The sequence below is a fragment of the Peromyscus eremicus genome, chromosome 1 (genome assembly GCF_949786415.1).
Source record: "Peromyscus eremicus chromosome 1, PerEre_H2_v1, whole genome shotgun sequence".
In the NCBI taxonomy this organism is placed as follows: Eukaryota; Metazoa; Chordata; class Mammalia; order Rodentia; family Cricetidae; genus Peromyscus; species Peromyscus eremicus.
In genome coordinates, this window is record NC_081416.1 from 118,612,735 (window position 1) to 118,633,402 (window position 20,668).

At 52.1% G+C, this 20,668-nt stretch overlaps 1 protein-coding gene across 1 annotated transcript; it reads left to right on the forward strand.

The window, feature by feature from the left end:
• The first annotated feature begins 636 nt into the window (after window positions 1-636).
• Anpep (alanyl aminopeptidase, membrane) lies at window positions 637-18,613 on the forward strand. Its single transcript, XM_059253302.1, has 20 exons — window positions 637-1,676; window positions 2,118-2,260; window positions 2,340-2,476; window positions 3,635-3,761; window positions 3,847-4,001; window positions 4,155-4,268; window positions 4,368-4,511; window positions 4,663-4,728; window positions 4,835-4,900; window positions 6,722-6,897; window positions 7,093-7,166; window positions 7,805-7,941; window positions 8,044-8,099; window positions 9,666-9,813; window positions 14,893-14,984; window positions 15,547-15,657; window positions 15,784-15,951; window positions 16,875-17,015; window positions 17,340-17,421; window positions 18,126-18,613. Exons 1-20 carry the CDS (start codon window positions 988-990, stop codon window positions 18,273-18,275), a joined length of 2,976 nt encoding a protein of 991 aa, XP_059109285.1. The 5' UTR covers window positions 637-987; the 3' UTR covers window positions 18,276-18,613.
• Window positions 18,614-20,668: the final 2,055 nt, after the last annotated feature.

The window sequence follows — 20,668 nt, forward strand, 5'->3', positions numbered from 1 at the left end:
CAGGACTGGAGAAGGAGAATGGTAAGGCCTTGTGTAATGGAAGTGTTGGTAAGTTGGTGTCTACCTAAGAAAGTTAGGGTAGTGCTGTGCTAGGGGAAGGAAGGTCACAGCTGGAAGTTTCTACCGTGGGATGCCTCATGTGCTTCCCTTTAAGTCTGTTAGGCAAAACTGAGGGGGAGATTACTCATGAGGGGAAGCGATAACTCTTTACGAGAGAGAGAGAGAGAGAGAGAGAGAGAGAGAGAGAGAGAGAGAGAGAGAGAGAGAGAGAGAGAGAGAGAGGAAGAGAGAGGAGAATGGAAGGAAAGGAGGGAGGGGGAGAGAGGGAGAGAGAGAATGGAAGGAAGGAAGGAAGGAAGGAAGGGATTCATTTTGATTTTCTTGGGGAGCTGAGAGGAAAGAAGTTGGTCAGGAGAGAAAGGGAGAGAATCTGTGTCCCAAGGGGCCCCTGGTATCCCTCAGGGAACTCAGCCGGAAGGTGGACCCAGTGTGCTTTTGATGGCGTGCTGGGAATTGTCTTCATTCTGCCTTGCCTGTCCCACCTCTTGGCCTAGAGTGTCCTTCACTGAGTCTAACCTCAATCCTCATGTTTCTGTCCCCTCCATTTGTGCTTGTAGGTAGATCGGTGTCCACCTGCCTTCCCCTCTGCCCTCTGGGTGCCAAGCCTGCAGCCTGCAGCCTGTCCTTCAGCAGTCCCGCCTGATCCCGCACCTTCCAGGCCACCTGCAGTCTGTAATCAGACACTGTTTGCTCCCAGAAGGCCCCCCCCCCCCAACAGCCAGCTTTGTACAGTTTCATTTCTGATCTCTCCAGAGCCTGGGCAGAGAATACCCCTATCTAGGCTAGTGACCTTCGCCTGAGCCCTGGTTAATATTTGTCCAATCCAAAGGCAGTGGGGCTCTGCCCCCTGTAAGATATAAGCCGGCCCAGGGCTGCTCTGCTTCCCACTTGGCCTGAGCCACTCCGAGCTCCCTGCCCACCGGCATCATGGCCAAGGGCTTCTACATTTCCAAGACCCTGGGCATCTTGGGCATTGTGCTGGGTGTGGCAGCTGTGTGCACCATCATAGCCCTGTCCGTGGTCTATGCTCAGGAGAAGAACAGGAATGCAGAGAACTCTGCCACAGCTCCCACGCTCTCGGCCACCACCTCGGCCACCACCTCGACTACCACCTCGGCCACCACCTCGACTACCACCTCGGCCACCACCTCGACTACCACCTCGGCTGTCACCTCGGCCACCCCAGCCACTACTGTAGATCAAAGCCAACCTTGGAATCAGTACCGTCTGCCCAGGACTCTGATACCCGACTCCTACCAGGTGACTCTGAGACCCTACCTCACCCCCGATGAACAGGGCTTGTACATCTTTGAAGGTAACAGTACTGTTCGCTTTACCTGTAACGAGACCACAGATGTCATCATCATCCACAGCAAAAAGCTCAACTACACCCTAAAGGGAAACCACCGGGTGGAGCTGCGTGCTCTGGGTGACCCCCAGGCACCTGGCATCGTCAGCACTGAGCTGGTAGAGCGCACCGAGTACCTGGTGGTGCACCTGCAGGGGTCCCTGGTAAAGGGCCAGCAGTATGAGATGGAAAGCCAGTTCCGGGGGGAGCTGGCCGATGACCTGGCTGGATTCTACCGTAGCGAGTACGTGGAGGATGGCGTCAAGAAGTAAGTTCCAGGGCCATGGGCACAGGCTGGTGATGGTGGGGGGGCTGCATCTGAGGACCATGGGAAGGAGGGGCTGGAACCTTCAGGAGACCTCAGTAGCTCGGTTGGTCATCTGTAGTGGCGGTGGCGGCAGCAGGGGGTGGGGTGGGACAGTACTGGGGGTAGTGTCTTTTGTACCCTAGGGATGTGGGATGGAAGGGTTCCTTGGATGGACAGGAATACTGAGAGGAGAGAAAATTGCCTGGGGTGACCCCTCAGCTCACACAGGCATGGAGCCTGCCAGGGTTTGGATGGAGTCTGGAAGCTTTGGTCTCCCATGGCAGTTTGTTGACAGGGTCCTGCGGCTGTGTGGAGTGGGGTGAAGGGCAGTAAGCAGGTTGGGACAGCTTTCCATGCACCCCTTCTTCTGTAGCACCCTCTCTAACACTCTGATTTGGACAGGGTGGTAGCCACAACGCAGATGCAGGCTGCTGATGCCCGGAAATCCTTCCCCTGCTTCGATGAGCCAGACATGAAGGCCGTATTCAACATCACCCTCATCTACCCCGCCAACCTCACAGCTCTGTCTAACATGCTTCCCAAAGGTGAGTCTGGCTACCCTGGGTTTGCCCTGGACTGGAGTGCAGGGCAGGAAGCTCACATGCTTACATGCCCCATGCCCAGCTTCCAGTCCCCTTCCTGAAGACGCTTCCTGGACTGTCACGGAGTTCAATCCCACCCCCAAGATGTCCACGTACCTGCTGGCCTACATTGTGAGCGAATTCCAATCCATAGAATCAGTCTCACCTAATAATGTCCAGGTATGGAACTGGGCCTGTATGTCCTGGGACAGCACCGGCCCTGGCTTGAGGGACCTTCTCAGATCTTCTCAGTGCTAGCTTCTGAATTATTAGACTGTGCAGTCTCAGCTCTGAGTGATCCCACATGCTCTCAAGCATTTCCCAGTCTGTGTTTGGAACGTGGAAATCACAACTCCTCTTCCTTAAGGAGGCTCCTGACCATAGGAGACAGATCATTGCTGGTTGTTCGTTTCTGTTTGTTTTTTCTCCGCTACTGGGTATTGAACCTGGGGCTTTGTGCATACTATACAAGTGTTCTTCTATCTCTGGTTTATATCACCAACCCTTTTTTGAAAACCCATTTTAAAATGTATTTTTAATTGTGTGTGTGAGTGTGTGAGTGTGTGTGTGTGTGTGTGTGTGTGTGTGTGTGTGTGTGTGTATGTGCACAGGAGTACAGGTGCCTGTGGAGACCAGAAGGAAGTGTCAGATCCCTTGGAGCTGGAGTTACAGTGGTTATGAACCACCAGACATAGGTATTAGGAATCAAACCTGGGTCCTCTGGAAGAGCAGCAAACACTCTTAACTTCTAAACCCACTCTCCAGCCTCTTAAACTTTTTTTTTTTTTTTTTTTTTTTTGAGACAGAGTCTTTGAGACAGTCTTCTGGCTGTTTTAGAACTCACTGTTAGAGCAGGCTGTCCTAGAACTCACTGCTTTCTTATAGAACCCAGGACCACCACAATGGACTGGAACTTCCCATATCAATCACTAACTAGGAACATACTTAGAGGCTTGCCTACAGCCCAGTGAGAAATGGAGGCATTTTCTCAGTTGGGATTCCCTTCTCTCAGATGACTCTAGCCTGTCAAATTGACATAAAATTAGCCAGCACAGCCACTGAGCCATCCTCCCACCCTTCTGTTTTAAATATTGAGACAGGGTTCACTAAAGTGCCCAGGCTGGTCTTGAACTTGTGACCCTCCTGCCTCCTAAGTGCTCCAACTAAGTGCTGAGTTTATAGGCATATGATACCATGCTCAGTTTTCTCAGTTTAATCTAGTTGGTCCCCATCCTGACTTACCAGGGACCTCCAGCTCACTGGATCCTGGGACTCCTACCCACTCTCTGTAGGATCCCAGAGGATCCCAAACCTGATCTCTTCTCTCTCATTGTGCAGATTCGAATCTGGGCTCGGCCCAGTGCCATTGCTCAGGGCCATGGTGATTACGCCCTCAATAAGACAGGTCCCATCCTAAGCTTCTTTGCCCAACACTATAGTACAGCCTATCCTCTAGAGAAGTCTGGTGAGTGACCATGGGGCCTCCTTCGGGTGGTAGTCCTAGGATCCCCATCCACGCCCTCCCATTAACATGTGGCTCCATTCCACAGACCAGATTGCCCTGCCTGACTTCAACGCTGGAGCCATGGAGAACTGGGGGCTCGTGACCTACCGCGAGAGTGCCCTGCTCTTTGATCCGGATTCCTCCTCCATCGGCAACAAGGAGCGGGTGGTCACTGTGATTGCTCACGAGCTGGCCCATCAGGTAGATAGCTGTGCAGGAGCAAGATGGAGCAGAGGCCTTGGAGTGTTCAGCCCTCACCTGGCCTGCGCCTAGTAGACAGTCAGCACGTGGTTAGATGCTATTAATGATGACAAGGCCCGTGAGGCTCAGCAAGCTCATCTGTGTCCCCGGCAGTGGTTCGGCAACCTGGTGACGGTGGCCTGGTGGAATGACCTGTGGCTGAACGAAGGCTTTGCCTCCTATGTGGAATACCTGGGTGCTGATTTTGCAGAGCCCACCTGGAATCTGGTGAGCCAACCTTCTGGGAATTGGGCCGAGGTAGGAGAGTGGAGTGCCTCTGTTGCCCCTCCTGGGCCAGTCTCCTAATGGCATTTGGGGACTCTGCAGAAAGACCTCATAGTGCAGAATGAATTATATCGTGTGATGGCTGTGGATGCACTCGCCTCCTCCCACCCCTTGTCCAGCCCTGCCAATGAGGTCAACACGCCGGCCCAGATCAATGAACTGTTCGACAGCATCAGCTACAGTAAGGTGAGCTCCCTGGCTTCCTGGAGGCCCCGAGAGTCCCGGGGTGTGGGGAGGGATGTATCCTGCAGAGAGCCTCACCACAGCTGCTGCTCTGGGGACGTTTGTCCCTGGTAACCAGCTTGGCCTCCTGAGCTCCCTCTCACCCCACCCCCAGGGCGCCTCAGTCATTAGGATGCTCTCCAGCTTCCTGACCGAGGACCTGTTCAAGAAGGGCCTTGCAGTGAGTACAGCACCGGGAGGTCCCTCTGCATGCTGGCTCTCCCCTGGCATAGCCCTCCACAGTTCTGGGTACCACTCAGCCCTTACCAAGATTTGTCGTCCCACAGTCTTATCTCAACGCCTTCAAATACTCGAACACCGTTTATCTGGACCTGTGGGAGCACCTGCAGATAGTGAGTAACCTGCCTTCTCCATTAAGGTTCTAAGGCTCAAAATCCCTGGGGACAGTGTGTGAGCGACTGCGCCCAGCTTCCTTGTTCACCAGTCCAGGCAAACTGTTGGGGGCCTCAGTGGTTCGTCTATAAGATGGCTGTAAAGATGTGGCTCCTCAAAGAGGGTGGTTAAGACCCCTGCTCACTGCCCACTTCAGTCAGGTTCTCTTTCTTTCTTTCTTTCTTTCTTTCTTTCTTTCTTTCTTTCTTTCTTTCTTTCTTTTTTTTTTGTAGGTTCTTTTCAGTTGGTTCTCTCATCTTGTTTCTGAGGCAGGGTCTATCTTTTTTCTTCATGAACAGTCAATTCCCCATCTCACCTTAGGAGTGCTGGGATTACGGATGCATGCCAACACACTTGGAGTTTCTGTTAGCGTTGGCTGTCCTGGAACTTGCGCTGTAGACTAGTCTGGCCTCGAACTCAGATCCTCCGGTATTTGCCTCTACAGCATAGCCAACTGGCCTACCACACCAGAGCTGGCCCACTTGAGGTTCTTGCTCAGAGAGACGCACCATGGTGGGCCTCGTGGGGTCCCAGTGCTGAGAACATCAACTTTAAGGCACCTCTGCCCAAACTACTACACCTCTGCCCCTTCCTCTTCCTTATCCTCCTTTTCCTCTTTCTTCCACCAGAACTTTGGATCCAGCCATTTACCTGGCTCAGCACTCCCAGCTGCCCTGGGCCCCGTGCCCCTCCCTACCTGGCACATCCCTGCACATACCAGCATCTGGGATGCAAACTCTGACCCTCCACCCCTCCCTGCTTCACATTCCGCCCCCAGCCACCATGCCGCCCCCAGCCACCATGCCCTCCTGCCTTCCCCAGAGGCGCCTCTCCTTGGGACTGGAGTCCACCCTGCCCAGGAGTCCCCATCCTTTGTCTCCCCCCACCACTTGCCTCCCAGTCTGCTCTGCTGCAGACTTTGCCCACCCCTCCTCAGCCCCACCCACCCCTCCCCATCAGGGTTCCCTCCAGAGACCTAGGGCCCTGTCTTCCTGCCCAACCACTCCCTGGTTGCTGTTGTGTCCTTCTGGGCCCCAAGGCCATCTCACTGGGGAGGGGATGTCACAGAGTCACAGCTGGGTAGGTTCCAGTGCCCCGCCCCCTCCCCCAGCCTGTCTGTTAACTTCTCCCCGCCCCCTTCTGGCAGCTGACCAGGTGGTGCACTACCACCGGCTTCTTCCTCCACCACTCGCCCTCCTGCCCTCCAGAGAAGTTTGCCCCCCTTCCCTCTCCTGTCTTCTGCGGCCCCAGACTCCCCCGCCTCAGCTTTCCCTTCTGATGGCCCCTCCTCTGCCCACTTTTCGGGGGTTCACAGCTACTAGTAGATGCCTTTGGCTTTTTGCTGTGACTCAAAAGCGGTGCCCACACATTTGATAAATGGTGAAAGAGAGAGACTCAAGAAGACAGTAACAAGGGCGGTGGCATCTCCATTTCCTCTTGGGGTGCTTTTCCTCCACAACCCACAGTCCTGCTCCTCGCCCATGACATTGGGCTCTGCTTTCTCTCTGTTCTTCCCATCTCTAAACATTCAGAAGGTGCCCTGGCCATGGGCCACAGCTTGGGGGCACACACAGGTGTGCCACCAACGTGGAGTCAGCTAGAGGCAGAGAGGCAGAGAGGTTCTCCAGCTCACCTAGCACTGGGCAGACAAAGAGAGGCAGAGATTGTCCTCTGCCCCCCCCCCCCTCCGGCATCGATGGCACCGCAGGGCTAGGCTAGCCACAGTCTGCAGAGGTTGCCTGGGTGGGAGGATTCACAGCCACACTGTATCCCTCGGACAGGCTGTGAACGACCAGACAGCAATCCAGCTCCCAAAATCGGTGCGTGACATCATGGACCGCTGGACCCTACAGATGGGCTTTCCTGTTATCACTGTGGATACCAGCACAGGAGACATCTCCCAGGAACACTTCCTTCTTGACCCCGACGCCATTGTCACCCGCCCCTCAGAATTTAAGTGAGCAGATAGGGTCACCAAGGCTTGGGTCCCAGGGGGAAGGTCGGGCCACAAGGAAGGGGATCATGTAGGATCAGGAGCATGGTGACACTTGGTATCAGTGTCGGGCCATCACTGGGTACCTGAGAGGGGTACCCATGGTATGTCCAAGAGTTACCCATCATCCCTTACTGGCCTCCGGGTCTCTCACTGCAGCTACTCCTGGATCGTGCCCATTCCGTATCTCAAAAGAGGACAGCAGTATGACTACTGGCTGGAAACCCAGAAAGGTAATCCATCCACTTCTTATCTTCTGGCTCTTGGCCCATGTTCTGGGGGTGGTGGGAGAGCTGTGTGAAGATCCCCTTCATTATTTCACTCAACAAACGGAGCTGATGACTGTTGTTTCCACTTTTCACCTTGCTTCTGTGTGCTGATGACTTTGTTTCCACTTTTCACCTTGCTTCTGTGTAGCCTTGGGCAAGTTACCATGCCTCTCTGGCCTTCGTTTTCTTTTCTATTAAGTTGACTGTATCTGCTCCGTTGAGCTGTGTGAGAATTACAGGCAAGAATTCCCGTAAGATGCTTAGGACAGTGATCGGCAAGTACAGTGAGCTGCCTCGTATGACCAGGCACTGAGGAATCGAAGGTGAAGGCCAGTCACTCACAGGCGGGAGAAGGAAGGCATGCAATTAGAAACATCCAGGAACCCTCCAACAGTCTAACCGTAGAGTCTGGCTGGGGTGACTGGTGGTGAGCTAGGGATCAGGGGCTCAGTTCCATGCAAAGGTCCAGAAAGTGAACTGTGTCACACACAGGGCACCAGTGGAAGGTGGCTAGGCAGCATAGATGCTGAGAGGAGGCTCGGCGTCCTTCATGGTCTTCTGAGTACACTCGACTCAGCCCTGCTCTCGGCCCTACTCCACAGCCCAGAACGACAACTTCAAGACCTCTGCGGCCGATGAGTGGGTCTTGCTGAACCTTAATGTGACAGGCTATTACCAGGTCAACTACGATGTAGACAACTGGAAGAAGATTCAGAACCAGCTGCAGGAAGACCTTTCTGTGGGTATCCCTCCTGCCCTGTCCCCCATGGTATGATGAGCCATCAGACTGCAAGGTCTGTCCCCTCTTATGAGCCCAAAGTCACACTGTTTCCCTTTCTAGGCTATCCCTGTCATTAATCGTGCGCAGATTATCTACGACTCCTTCAACCTGGCCAGGTGAGTGCCCTCCTGGCTGAACACAGAAGCCTGTGACTAACGGTGACTCGCCCTGGGTCTCTCCTGCCATCCAAATGCCCGCCAGGTGCTGTGCCAGGGGTTCCCAGAGCAGCTTCCTGGGGTCCTCCCCTGGCCATGTCACAGAGAAGGACTCTGACAGTGTAAGAATACCTTACTCCAAGTGTCACGGCAGAGCCGGGCGGTGATGGCGCACGCCTTTAATCCCAGCACTTGGGAGGCAGAGGCAGGTGGATCTCTGTGAGTTCGAGGCCAGCCTGGTCTACAGAGCGAGATCCAGGACAGCACCAAGCTACACAGAGGAAAACTCTGTCTGGAAGAAACCAAAAAAAAAAAAAAAAAATCCAAGTGTCACAGCAGCCACACACACAGGCCTGTCCTGCTCCACCTTCTTTCCCTTTCCCCCCACAGTCCCAGCTTTCTCAAATGCTGTGGGTACACAAGTGTGTTTGCACATCAGGCCTATGTTTGGTGCTTTAAAAAAAAAATCTAGGATGAAAAGGACAGAAGAGACAGAGCTTGGGCACAATGATGCTTACTGAACACCTATTGTGTTCATGTTGAGATGCTGAGCTCTTTGACATGAGTGACATTCCCCAGAGACATCTGTGGACCAAATGCCCACAGATGGCCTAAGCCAGAAGAGGGAGGAAAGGTCCAGTTAGAGGTGCTCAGTCTGGAGTCAGTAAAGTGCCTGTCACCCAGCATGAGGACAACCGAGTTCAGATTACCTGAGCCATAAAAGCCTGGTGCAGTCATGTATTATAGCAGTGTACTATAACCCTAACACTGGTGGGGAGAGGCAGGTACCTGAGCTCATTGGCCAGCCAGCCTCATGGACTCCATGAGTTCCAGGTTCAGTCAGAGACCCGTGTCTCAAAAAATAAGATGGAGAGTGACCGAGAAAGACACACACCCAATGCTGGCCTCTAACTTCCCCATTCATAGATAACATTCACATATACCTGCACACGTGCACACATCCACAGGAACACATACTATCACACACACACACACACACACACACACACACACACACGTAATGTACACAAATAAAGACAAAACAAAGAAAAGTTCAGCAGACTTGAGAGCATGGAGCTCTGAGCTGGGTCTCTTTTGAATTGTGTAGCTTTGAGGGAAATCAGTATATATCTCACCAGGTGTGATGGTGCACACCTTTAATCCCAGTATTTGGGAAGTAGGTGGATCTCTGAGTTCAAGCTCAGCATGGCCTACATAATGAGTTCCAAGACAGCTGGGGCTAGTGGAAAGACCCTGTCTCAAAACAAAAACAAAAACAAAAAGACGAAAATTATCAATGGTAAAAACTAAATAAAATGAGGATAACAGGCAGGAAAACATGACTGGCAGTAGGTTGAGGGGGGCTCCATGGGTGACAGCACAGAGCACCCATGTCACTCTCCCACGGAAAATATGAAGGCGTCAGGGGACCCAGGCTTGGGTGTGTCCTTGAGAGCCTGGGCTGGGGTCCCCAGGGTGTAGCTGGGTTGGGTGGGTGCTAACCTCAGCCCTTCTGTTTGTCTCTAGTGCTCGAAAGATCCCCATCACTCTGGCGCTGAACAACACCCTCTTCCTGGACCACGAAACGGAGTACATGCCCTGGGAGGCTGCCCTGAGCAGCCTTAACTACTTCAAGCTCATGTTCGATCGCTCCGAGGTCTATGGCCCCATGATGGTATGAGTTGCTGACTTCCCAGTGTCTGAGTCCCACCACTGGGAAGTCAATAGGTGCACTGCCTGTCCAAGCTCTTTCAAGAAAATACTCTTGGGGAGGATGACAGAGTAAGAGGGATCTGTTGTTGGTATTTTACTCTTTTGGGGGGCCCGCCACTCAGCTCCCAAATAAATCACACACAGAGGCTTACTCTTAATTAGGAATGCCCGGCCTTAGCTTGGCTTGTTTCTAGCCAGCTTTTCTTATCTTAAATTATCCCGTCTACCCTTTGCCTCTGGGCTTTTCCCGTTCTCTTACTTCTGTGAATCTTACTCTTACTCTGTGGCTCACTGTGTAGCCGGGTGGCTGGCCCCTGGATCCTCTGGCTGCTAGATCTCCTCACTCCTCCATCTCTCTTTGCCAGCCCCACCTGTCCTTTCTCCTGCCTTGCTATTGGCTGTTCAGCTCTTATTAGCCCATCAGGTCTTTTACACAGGCACAGTAACACAGCTTCACAGACTTAAACAAATGCAACTTAAACAAAAGTAACACACCTTAAAATAATATTCTACTACAGGGATCTAGAAAGAGCAGGCAGAGAGAAGGTTGGGAGAATGGATACTTCCCCTTGCCCCCCCAAAATAAAGACAAGATTCCTAGCAGAATCTGCCCAGTGGAAACACGGGAAATCAATGCTGTGGGGAGGCCCAGAGAGGACATTGCGCTGGAAGGCTGAAGGCCTAGCTTACCAGCCGTGTGCCTTAGGCAGCTGTTCCCAGAAGCACCGCTCTCTGCTGAGGTGTGGAGCTGGCCACCACAGCCCATCCTCCCAGGCTGGCAGGCAGGCACTGGTCTTACAGGCTTTGACATGTTCATAGCATGGCTTAGACATGTGAAGCTCCCACTGGAGAGACCAGAGATGTAGGAGCTGGCTCAGAATGAAGCCACACCCGTGCATCCTTCATAAAAGGGCAAACATAGACAAAGAAATACTTATGTGTCTGATAGCTGGGATTGGCTGAGTTAACACTGCAATGCCCATTTGGTGGAATGTTCATAGCTCTGTAGACCACATTTAAGAGAGTTTTGTTGTTGAGATTTGATTTTGTGTGTGTGTGTGTGTGTGTGTGTGTGTGTGTGTGTGTGTGTGTGTGTGTGTATGTGTGTGTGTAGAGGCCAGAGGTCAATACCATTTTGGCTAGCCTGACTGGCCAGCATCTGTGCTGTGTCTGGCCACTCTAGAGCTGTGCTTACATGCGTGTGCTTATATGGGTTTTGGGGATCTGAATTCAAGTCTTCATGCTTAGGGAGCAAGCACCCCCTGCTGTGGGATGTTCTGTATGGCAAATGTGTTGCTGATTGGTCAATAAAACACTGATTGGCCATTGGCTAGGCAGGAAGTGTAGGCGGGACAAGGAGGAGAATAAAGCTGGGAAGTGGAAGGCTGAGTCAGAGAGACACTGCCAGCCACCACGATGAGAAACAGCATGTGAAGATGCCGGTAAGCCACGAGCCATGTGGCAAGGTATAGATTAATAGAAATGGGTTAATTCATGATAGAAGAAGTAGATAGCAAGAAGCCTGCCACAGCCATACAGTTTGTAACCAATATAAGTCTCTGTGTTTACTTGGTCGGGTTTGAGCAGCCGTGGGACTGGCAGGTGAGAGAGATTTGTCCTGACTGTGGGCCAGGCAGGAAAACTCTAGCTACAACCCCCTCTATCTTATTTTTTGAGCTCACTGACCCTGGAGCCCACCATTTCAGCTAGGCTGGTCAGGAACCCCTGGGGACCCCCATGTCACCAGCTCCTGGCACTGGGATTGCAGGTACTGCTGATGTGTTTGGTTGATGTGTCTTCGTGCATTTGTGTGGTGTGTGTGTGTGTGTGTGTGTGTGTGTGTTCTGGGAAATGAACTCATGTTTGCATGGCAAACCCTTGATTCATGAAACCATCTCCCTAGTCCAATTTTTGGTTGTTTTTTGTTTTGTTGTTGTGATTTATTTATTTATTTATTTTATGTTTTTGGAGACAGGGTTTCTCTGTGTAGCTTTGGAGCCTGTCCTGGAACTCACTCTGTAGACCAGGCTGGCCTCAAACTCACAGAAATCCACCTGCCTCTGCCTCCCGAGTGCTTGTTTTGTTTTATATTTGTTCCTTTTTTTAGATAGTCTTTGTAGGTTGGCCTGGAACTCTTTAGAAATTTTTTTATTTTCATTTTGTGTGTGTGTGTGTGTGGGTGTTTTGCCTATGTTTGCACACCATGTGTGTGCCTGGTGCTGGAGGAGACCAAAAGAAGGTCTTGGGGCCTTGGGTCCCCTGGAACTACATTTACAGATGGTTACGAGCCAACATGTGGGTGCTGAGAATCCTATCTGGGTCCTGTGGAAGAGCAGCAGGTGCTCTTAACCCCTGAGCCATCTTTTCTTTTTTTAATTAAATTTAAAAGTAACCCACTATCAGCCTAGGATAGCAAATGCATATTTTGGTAAATGGACTTGCCCAGGATCCTTGCCTGCCTAGGATCCTCTCAGGCTGGTATTGTAGTGACATCACAATACCAGCATTCAGCATACCCCTGGTGTCCATATTCCCTTCGGGGCCAGCTGGAGTGCTGCGTTGGCACCTGGGTTACCCTGTCTAGAAAGGCTTTGTGGACTGATCCCACAGGAGGGCTCATGTGTTTCCTGGAGTCTTCTGATGCTTCCAGGACTGTCACGGCTCAGGCCATGCGCAAGGTCCTGATCTTTCTGCTTGAGCTGCACTCTGCTTCCCGAATCCCGTGGCTCCCTTACCTATTTTCTCTCAGGGAGTCCATATTCTGAGAGTTTGGAGGAAGGATCTGTGGGGGTGGGTTTTCTCAGGCAAGTTGTCAGGAATGTCTTTTATTTTGCTTTCACACTGAACTGATTTGGAAGTTTCTGAATTGGAAATCATTCCTCAGAATGTCTCAGGTCTTGATCTGTTGACACCAGGATTCTCATGTTGCAGTTGGAAAGCCCAGAGCTTTTGTCATTTCCAGTTCTTGGGACGTGACCAGTTTCCCTTCCTGGAAACTTCTGGGCTCTTGTAGCAGTCCTGGTGGGCCAGTCTCGGGTTTTCTCAGTGTGGACGTAATGTGTTGTCAGAGTTATTTTATTGTCCCTCTGAAATTCTCCCGTCTGTCTTTCATGTCTTTCTGGAAGTCTGAGTGACTCCACTTCTTTCTCTTGTTTGGGCCTGGTTTTCACGTCCCTCCCAGTTTCCAGCTTGGTGAGTCTCCCTCCGTTCTCCCCCAGGCCGAGTCCCCTCAGTGTTTGCCCCTCACCTGCAGGATGCTTCTATTCTGCCCTCTGGTCCCTGGTCCTGGCATCCTCTGCGGTGTCTTCTCTCTTGAGGGTAGTTATTACAGGGCTTTTGAAGTCTCCTTTTTCCCTCTGTTGACTTTTCCTCCGAGGTTTCTATTTGTTTTGGTCTCCTGTCAAGGTGGAGGCTGAGAGGCCTTTTTGGATTTGAGAGTGAGGCAATAAACAGTGACCGAAGCCATACCAGAATCGGAATGGAACAGATTAGCTAGGCCCACGAAAGGGCGTGGTGGTGCACGCCTTACCCCAGCACTCAGAGGACAGAGGTAGGAGGATCTGGTTGTGGGCTCAGCCTAGTCTACATAGCGAGTTTCTGGCTAGCCAGGGCTACATAGTGAGACTGCACCTCAATGACGATGTTGGCGACAAAAAGGGATTGGAAACTCCATGGGGAGGTGGAGTTTGTCACCTGTAGATCTCACTGTGGGAAGACCTGGTGGCCAAATAATTCTTCACTAGAGACTGTCAAAAATTAGGGGCTTGGGAGGCTGGGGTGTGGCTTAGTGACAGAGTGTGTGCACAGTATGTGTACACAGCCTTGAGTCTGACACAAAAACCAAAAGAAAGGACTAAACGTAATTAGATATTTCTATCAAACTGTCAAAGAACAGAAGTTAACAAAAAAGGAAGGAAGGACAGAGGAGAGAAAAGGAAATCAAATGAATATCCATAGGCCCTGGACGTCCTCTCAAGATGGTCTGGTGTCTCTGGCATGGGCCTCTGTTGTGTGTAATGAAGCTGGCAGTGCCCACTGATGGGGGTCAGGGTGGGGACTGATGGAAACCTCCTCCTCTGACCTCCTTCTAACCCTTCTCACTGTGTGTAGAGCCCGGCACCCCCAGCCTCTCTGGTCTAGCACCTCCTGTGAACGAGGCCAGCTGCCACTGGATACAGGGGCCAGGCTGGAGTTTGACCTACAGACGTGGATCCCAGCCTCTGCTCACAGCCCTAGCCTTCCCCCATGCCCTTTAATTTTGAGCCTCATTACAGCAAGTCCTTTTTTTCTTCCTTCCTTCCTTCCTTCCACTTCTTCTTTCTTTCTTTTTTGTTTTTTGTTTTGTTTTGTTTTTTTGAGAATTTTGAGATTTTCTGTCTAGCCCTGGCTGTCCTATAACTCGCTCTGTAGACCAGGCTGGCCTTGAACTCACAGAGATCCGCCTGCCTCTGCCTCCCGAGTGTTGGGACTAAAGGTGTGCGCCACCACCATATGGCTAGCAAGTCCTGTTCTGCCAGGCTGGGCCTGTCTCCCTCCTCACTTCCCAGCTGCCCTATGGTGACCTCACAGCCACCACTGTCTCTCCTGCAAGGACCAAGAGGCTCTTGGGGAGGGGAAAGTCGATTCCTTTTTCCATTGGATAATGGCTTCAGTTTGTCACAAAGGTCCGTCAGTCCAGAATCTGCAGTTTAATTTAATAACAGTGTGGGGCTGACATAAGGTTAGTAAACAGAGTAGCGCACAGAATTAGCACAAGCTAAGAAAGGAAGGCAAGAGTAAGAGGGGATGAGCTTGCCAGTTTGAAAATCATAGTTTGGGTCCATCCTCTGTGTTTGCTTGTTTCCTAAATTTCTCACAATGAGATCAGGGAGGGAGACCTGGCGTCACAGTCAGAAACAATGCTGGGTGGACAAGAGGGTTAGGGTTGACTCTGGTTTTGAGGAGAAAGAACACCATTCAGTCATCTGAAACCTAGACTCCAGGTGCTGGCCTTGGGCAGGTCGACTTGGGTCCTTGACACAAGTCCTACATTTTTTCCCAGAGTTACCTGAAGAAGCAAGTCCAGCCCCTCTTCACTCACTTCAAAACTCAAACGAACAACTGGGCGGTTCGCCCATCAACACTGATGGAACAGTAAGTGTGACCTTTGTGAGTCTGGAGGTCCCACATGACCTGAGAGCTGCAAGATTTCTCCTCTAGAACCTTCCATGTCTGACCACCAGCTGGGGAGAGAGCCCACCTAGGAGCAGAGGGCTCCCTTGAGGATCCACCTGGCCTGTGCGCTCTCCTGGCTTCTTTTGGGTCTTGTGGGTTTCTTTGCCACACAGGGTCTAATGCAGCCCAGGCTGGCCTGGAACTTTTGATCCTCGTGCCTCAGCCTCTCAAGTGGTAGAATTACAGGCATGCACTATCACACTCAGTTTATACAGTGTGGGGGTTAAACCCAGGGCTTCCTGAATGCTACAAACATCTACAAACTGAGCTATATCCCCAGCCCTGGCGTCATTAACCAAGACTCAAACTGACAGCCTGAGGCTGTCTGGGGAACCAAGAAATCACAGGCAGGAAGAAAACAAGAAAAGCCCCAAAGGGTCAGGTGGACAGCAGAGCCTTAGGTCTCTGGCCGTGTGTTGAGGGGACAGTCTTGGTGGGAGTCTGGGCAGGATGTGCTAACCACGTGTCGCCCCTGGGACAGGTACAATGAAGTTAATGCCATCAGCACCGCCTGTTCCAGTGGTATCAGCGAGTGTAAGGACCTGGTTTCTCAGCTTTATAGACAGTGGATGAGCAGCCCTAATAATAACCCGTGAGTGCTCCCCTGTTCCTCCCCTGCCTGTCCTCTTCGGCCCCTTGGACTAAGCAGAGCCCCAGGCCAGTCACTGGCAGCTCCCCGCTCTCCACTGATCCTCTGCTCCTGACTCCCCTACACCAGGATCCACCCCAACCTTCGGTCTACTGTCTACTGCAACGCCATTTCTTTCGGCGGTGAGGAGGAGTGGAACTTTGCCTGGCAACAGTTCCGGAACGCTACTCTGGTAAACGAGGCAGACAAGCTCCGAGCGGCCCTGGCCTGTAGCAAAGAAGTGTGGATTTTGAACAGGTGAGGACCTGGCCCCACCCCACAGACTCAGCCGAGCCTCCACGCTCCTCTTCCTCCAGCCTTGTGCTGGGTTGGTGAGGACAGAGAAGCTCAGAGACAAAACAAATACTTGCCAAAAGACTGCGGGGCTTAGTGACTGAGCCAAGACTGGAATACGGGGTCAGGGTCAGGGTCAGATCCTTAACTATTAATTGTTGTCGGCTCTGCTTTGAGCCTCAGGGCAGGGTCTCCTGCACCTGGGTGAGGTCTCGTCCACTCTGGTAGCCCTTTCAGAGGCCAGACCTGCCAAGTTCCAGAGACTACTGCTAGAGATTGTTCCTGACCCCACAGGACATCCATGACCCCTAAACCATGAGAATCACATTCTTTGCTCCATCAGTGTTAGTGACAAACAGTTCAGCCGAGTCTCCTTTACAGTCTAAGTGAGGAACAGCCACCTTCCCTGGTGTGAGGGCTAAGATGGCTGGAACTCAGCCGGGCGGTGGTGGCGCACGCCTTTAATCCCAGCACTCGGGAGGCAGAGCCAGGTGGATCTCTGGGAGTTCGAGGCCAGCCTGGTCTACAGAGTGAGATCCAGGACAGGCATCAAAACTACACAGAGAAATCCTGTCTTGAAACACCCACCCCCCTCAAAAAAAAAAAAAAAAAAAAAAGATGGCTGGAACTCTTTCCTTCCTTGATCTGTTCTCAGAAAGTTGCATGGTGGTACACACTTGCATGGTCAGTGATCCTGTGACCCTGTGTAGGTGACTGGGTTTCTCACCTGCAGAGGGGAGGTAGTACCTGGGGACCCCACAGCTCTTCACACGTCAAAGGGATGTTGAGCGATGCAAGAGGCAGTGATTGAGAGACATCAGGGTCCCAACCCTGTGTCACGGGACTACAGTCCTCACGTGGTCCCTGCCCTTGCCTCCTGCCCACAGGTACCTGAGTTACACTCTGAATCCCGACTACATCCGGAGGCAGGATGCCACCTCCACCATCATCAGCATTGCTAGCAATGCGGCTGGGCAACCTCTGGTTTGGGACTTTGTCCGAAGCAACTGGAAGAAACTCTTTGAGGAGTGAGTCCTATTGGGATGTTGGACTATCAAAGGCCGACGAGGCTGGGGGTGCTAGGGCGACCCACACACCTCCCCATCCCCAGGCTGGCCTTTCCCACTTTGAAAGAAATCTGTAGCCGGAAGAAAAATCTCCCACAAGGACAAGGAGTCAGGGACCTACAGCCTGAGCTGTGTACAAGACTTGCCTTCTGCATGTCCTAGCAGGGTCTCATGTCTCCCTCAAAATGGTTTTAGAATTCTATAGTTCCCCGACACCTGCAGAGAATGTCCCTCGGCTCTCTGCCCCCTCCGCTGCTCACTCTCGTCCTTCCCCCAACCCCGCAGTTTCGGAGGAGGCTCTTTCTCCTTTGCCAATCTCATCCAGGGGGTGACGAGGCGCTTCTCCTCTGAATTCGAGCTGCAGCAGGTAAGAACCAGATCTCTCCTAGCCCCAGAGGCTCTGTCTAGTTTTGCTTTTCTGGTGCTGGGGATGGAAGCGAGGGCTTCACACATCCTGGGCAAACTGCCAGCGAGAGGTAGCTCAGCCTGAGTTCTAACGGTTCTTTCACAGATTCCTTAAGATTCTGAGTGTGCAAAATCATGTTGTGTGTGAATTGCAATAGTCTTCTACACCATTTCATTGTTTGGAAGTGATGAGGTTGGAAACCAGGGCCTCTAATCCATGCTTAACAAGCTCTCTCCTCCTAAGCCGCACCCCACCCCCACCCCTTTCTTTTAAAAAAGCTACTAAGGCATCGAAGCCACTGGATCCTCTGAGGTTCAGGAATTTCCACAGTCGTTGCTCCGGTGTGGCATCTGTTTCATTTGCTCATTACTGGGTCAAGATACTTCAGTTGAAACTTAGGGTTAACTCATTGAAATAATTGCACAACCAAGCCCAATACCTTCCGAGCAGATTCCACCTGGGGCTGTGATTTCACAACTTCTGGGTAGATGAGTACTTAGCCCCAAGACATGGTGAGGGATTCATCCCCTTATGCAGGGAAGAAGATATGGTCTCCATCCTTGGGGACTTGTGAGTGGGGCGAGAGGCTGGGGGCTGGAAGCCCCCCTCTTCTCAGGGCTCAGTTTGAGAGCCAGCCCAGCCCTGACACTTTGTATTCCTGGCAGCTGGAGCAGTTCAAGGCGGATAACCTGGAGACCGGCTTTGGCTCGGGCACTCGGGCTCTGGAGCAAGCTCTGGAGAAGACGAAAGCCAACATTAAGTGGGTGAAGGAGAACAAGGAGGCCGTACTCGAATGGTTCACACAGAACAGCTAGTAGACCCTGGTCCTGAGAGCCACTTGGCCCCACGTGACACCAATGACTGTCTCGGCAGCCTGTGCAGGGTCTCTGTCCTCAGAGCTCCAGACACCGGCATCCTACCCTCAAGGACCCCGTGAGCCAGCCTAGCTCCTAATTGCCAGGCTTCTCTGGCACCCCGCAGCCCTTGCCCCTCATGCCAACTCTGCCCCAGGCCCAGGCCTCTGGGGCTGATCTCAGGGAAGCCCAGCTCTGAGGCCAGATTAAGAAGATTTTATTGGACAAAGGCACCCCGGATAGAGTCACCCTGCACACTTTACCACTGTCCCCCACAAGACCCAGAACCAAAGAATCATCAGGGCACGAGATCTATATATATTTTTAAGAGAAAACGTAAATAAAGAATTTCTAAAATGAGCTTCCAGACTTGCCACTCAGTGGGAGCATGAGATTAATACGACGCTTGTGGAGGCTGGAGAGGGGAGCTGGGGGGCCATGCTGGAGGTCTGGGGGGCGTGGAGGAAGGAGTATGCTTCCTTGCCCCTTACAGCCCCAGGCTGCAAGTTCACTGCAGCCTGAGTCCAAGGACAGGTTTTCAGGGTTGGGCGCTGAGGAACCTCCCAGAGGATGTGGGGGTAGGGGGTGGATATGGTGGCTCCCACGGGATCTACCCTACCAAATCTCAAGGGCAGAGTGCTGGCTGTGGCCCTCATATCCTATCAAAGAGACACTGGGCACCTGGGACAATGAGGGAAGGGTAGTACTGTAGAGACCCCGACCTTAAATGCTGAGTTATGACTTAGGGCATGTACCTCCTCTCCAGGCTCCAAGGTGGATTTTCCAGGGGACAGAATGGTTGGGCTGAGGGTTAGAGGCAAGCAGGCCACTGGGTAAGGAGAGCTTGGGAGGACTTGAAGAGTGGCGAGTGGTTAGTGCTGAGGACCAGCCTCTTGTGCCAGATAGATACTGACCAGCAGAGGAAGCACAAAAGCCCACAGATCTGTCTGTCCTGCACCTGGCTGGGCCGCCCGCCTCCATTTGCAAATTAAAAAGACAAGCAAGCTAGGCACAGTGGCACACTCCTGTTCCCGGCAGACAGAGGCAGAAGGACCAGGAGTTGGAGACCAGCCTAGGGAAACCTTATTTGAGGAGGAGGGAGGGAGGGAGGGAGTTAAACATAGGCACACTGGGAAGTACAGATAAAGGGGGCCAGTGCCTCCCAAGCCCATCTCTGTCTCAAGCTTTAGGAATAAATGAATTAACAGAATCGGGGGCAGCTGGCAGGAGGAAGCCATTCATATTAAGTAGTCTTAGTCTAGGTATGGTCTGGGGATCACTGCCTCTTCTGGTTCAAGACGACCCAAGAAGTCCTTTTTGCTTGAGAGGAATGAGCTGGTTCCGTGTAAGGACTGATCCCCTCGTGGGCTGATTGTCTTTGAGGCTCCCTCCACCTGTGACTGCAGGTTTAGGGCAGTGACTGGATACTTTGTGGTATCTTCTTAGGGGTTGGGAATGGGATGGACATTGTAAAAGGCCGAGGGTAAGATGCCTGATACTCACTGTACTTTCAGCCTTGAAGAGAGATGAGATAGTTCAGACATCTCCCAATCTTACACAGATGCTTCAGTGATGAATATTCCTGTGGGCAGAGGTCAGTCACTCACGCCACGGCGCTCCTGTGGAGGTCAGAGGACGACTGTGTGGATTCGGTTCTCTCCTTCCACCTTTACTTGGGTTCCAGGAATCAAACTTGAGTCATCAGGTTTACAAGGCCACTGAGGCATCTCACTGTCCTCCAGCTCTTTCATTTGTATCTGGGTGTGCACATCTGTGTGTGCACGTCCTTGTGTGTGCCCAGATGTGTGTGAAGGCCAGAGGTGGTCTTCCTCTATCACTATCCACCTATTTACTTATTCATTTACTTCGAGACAGGGTTTATCTGTATAACCGCTCTAGCTGTCCTGGAACTCACTCTGTAGCCCAGGCTGGCCCAGAACTCACAGAGATCCACCTGCCTCTGCCTCCTGAGCGCCAGGATCAAATTTGTGCCACCACCTCCGTCCAGCTTACTTACTCTTTTTTTTTTTTTTTTTTTTTAATGAGACAGAGTCTCTTACTGAACTCAGAGCTCGTCTACTGAGCCCAGCAAACCCTCCTGTCTCCCCCTCCCAGAGCTGGGGTTACTGGTTTGTACCACAGCTTTATACATGGGTGCCGAGTCACGTGCTGAACTTGGATCCTCACGTTTACATGGCAAGTCCTTTACTGACTGAGCCCCTGGTCTCATAGCTTAAGAAAAAGGAGACAGACAGAGAAGGCAGGCAGGGCTATCAGGTTTTTATTCTTTTGTTACTGTGGGCCCAAGTGAGGAGTCGGTTCTTTTCAGCAAAAACAGTGACAGAGCCTGGTTG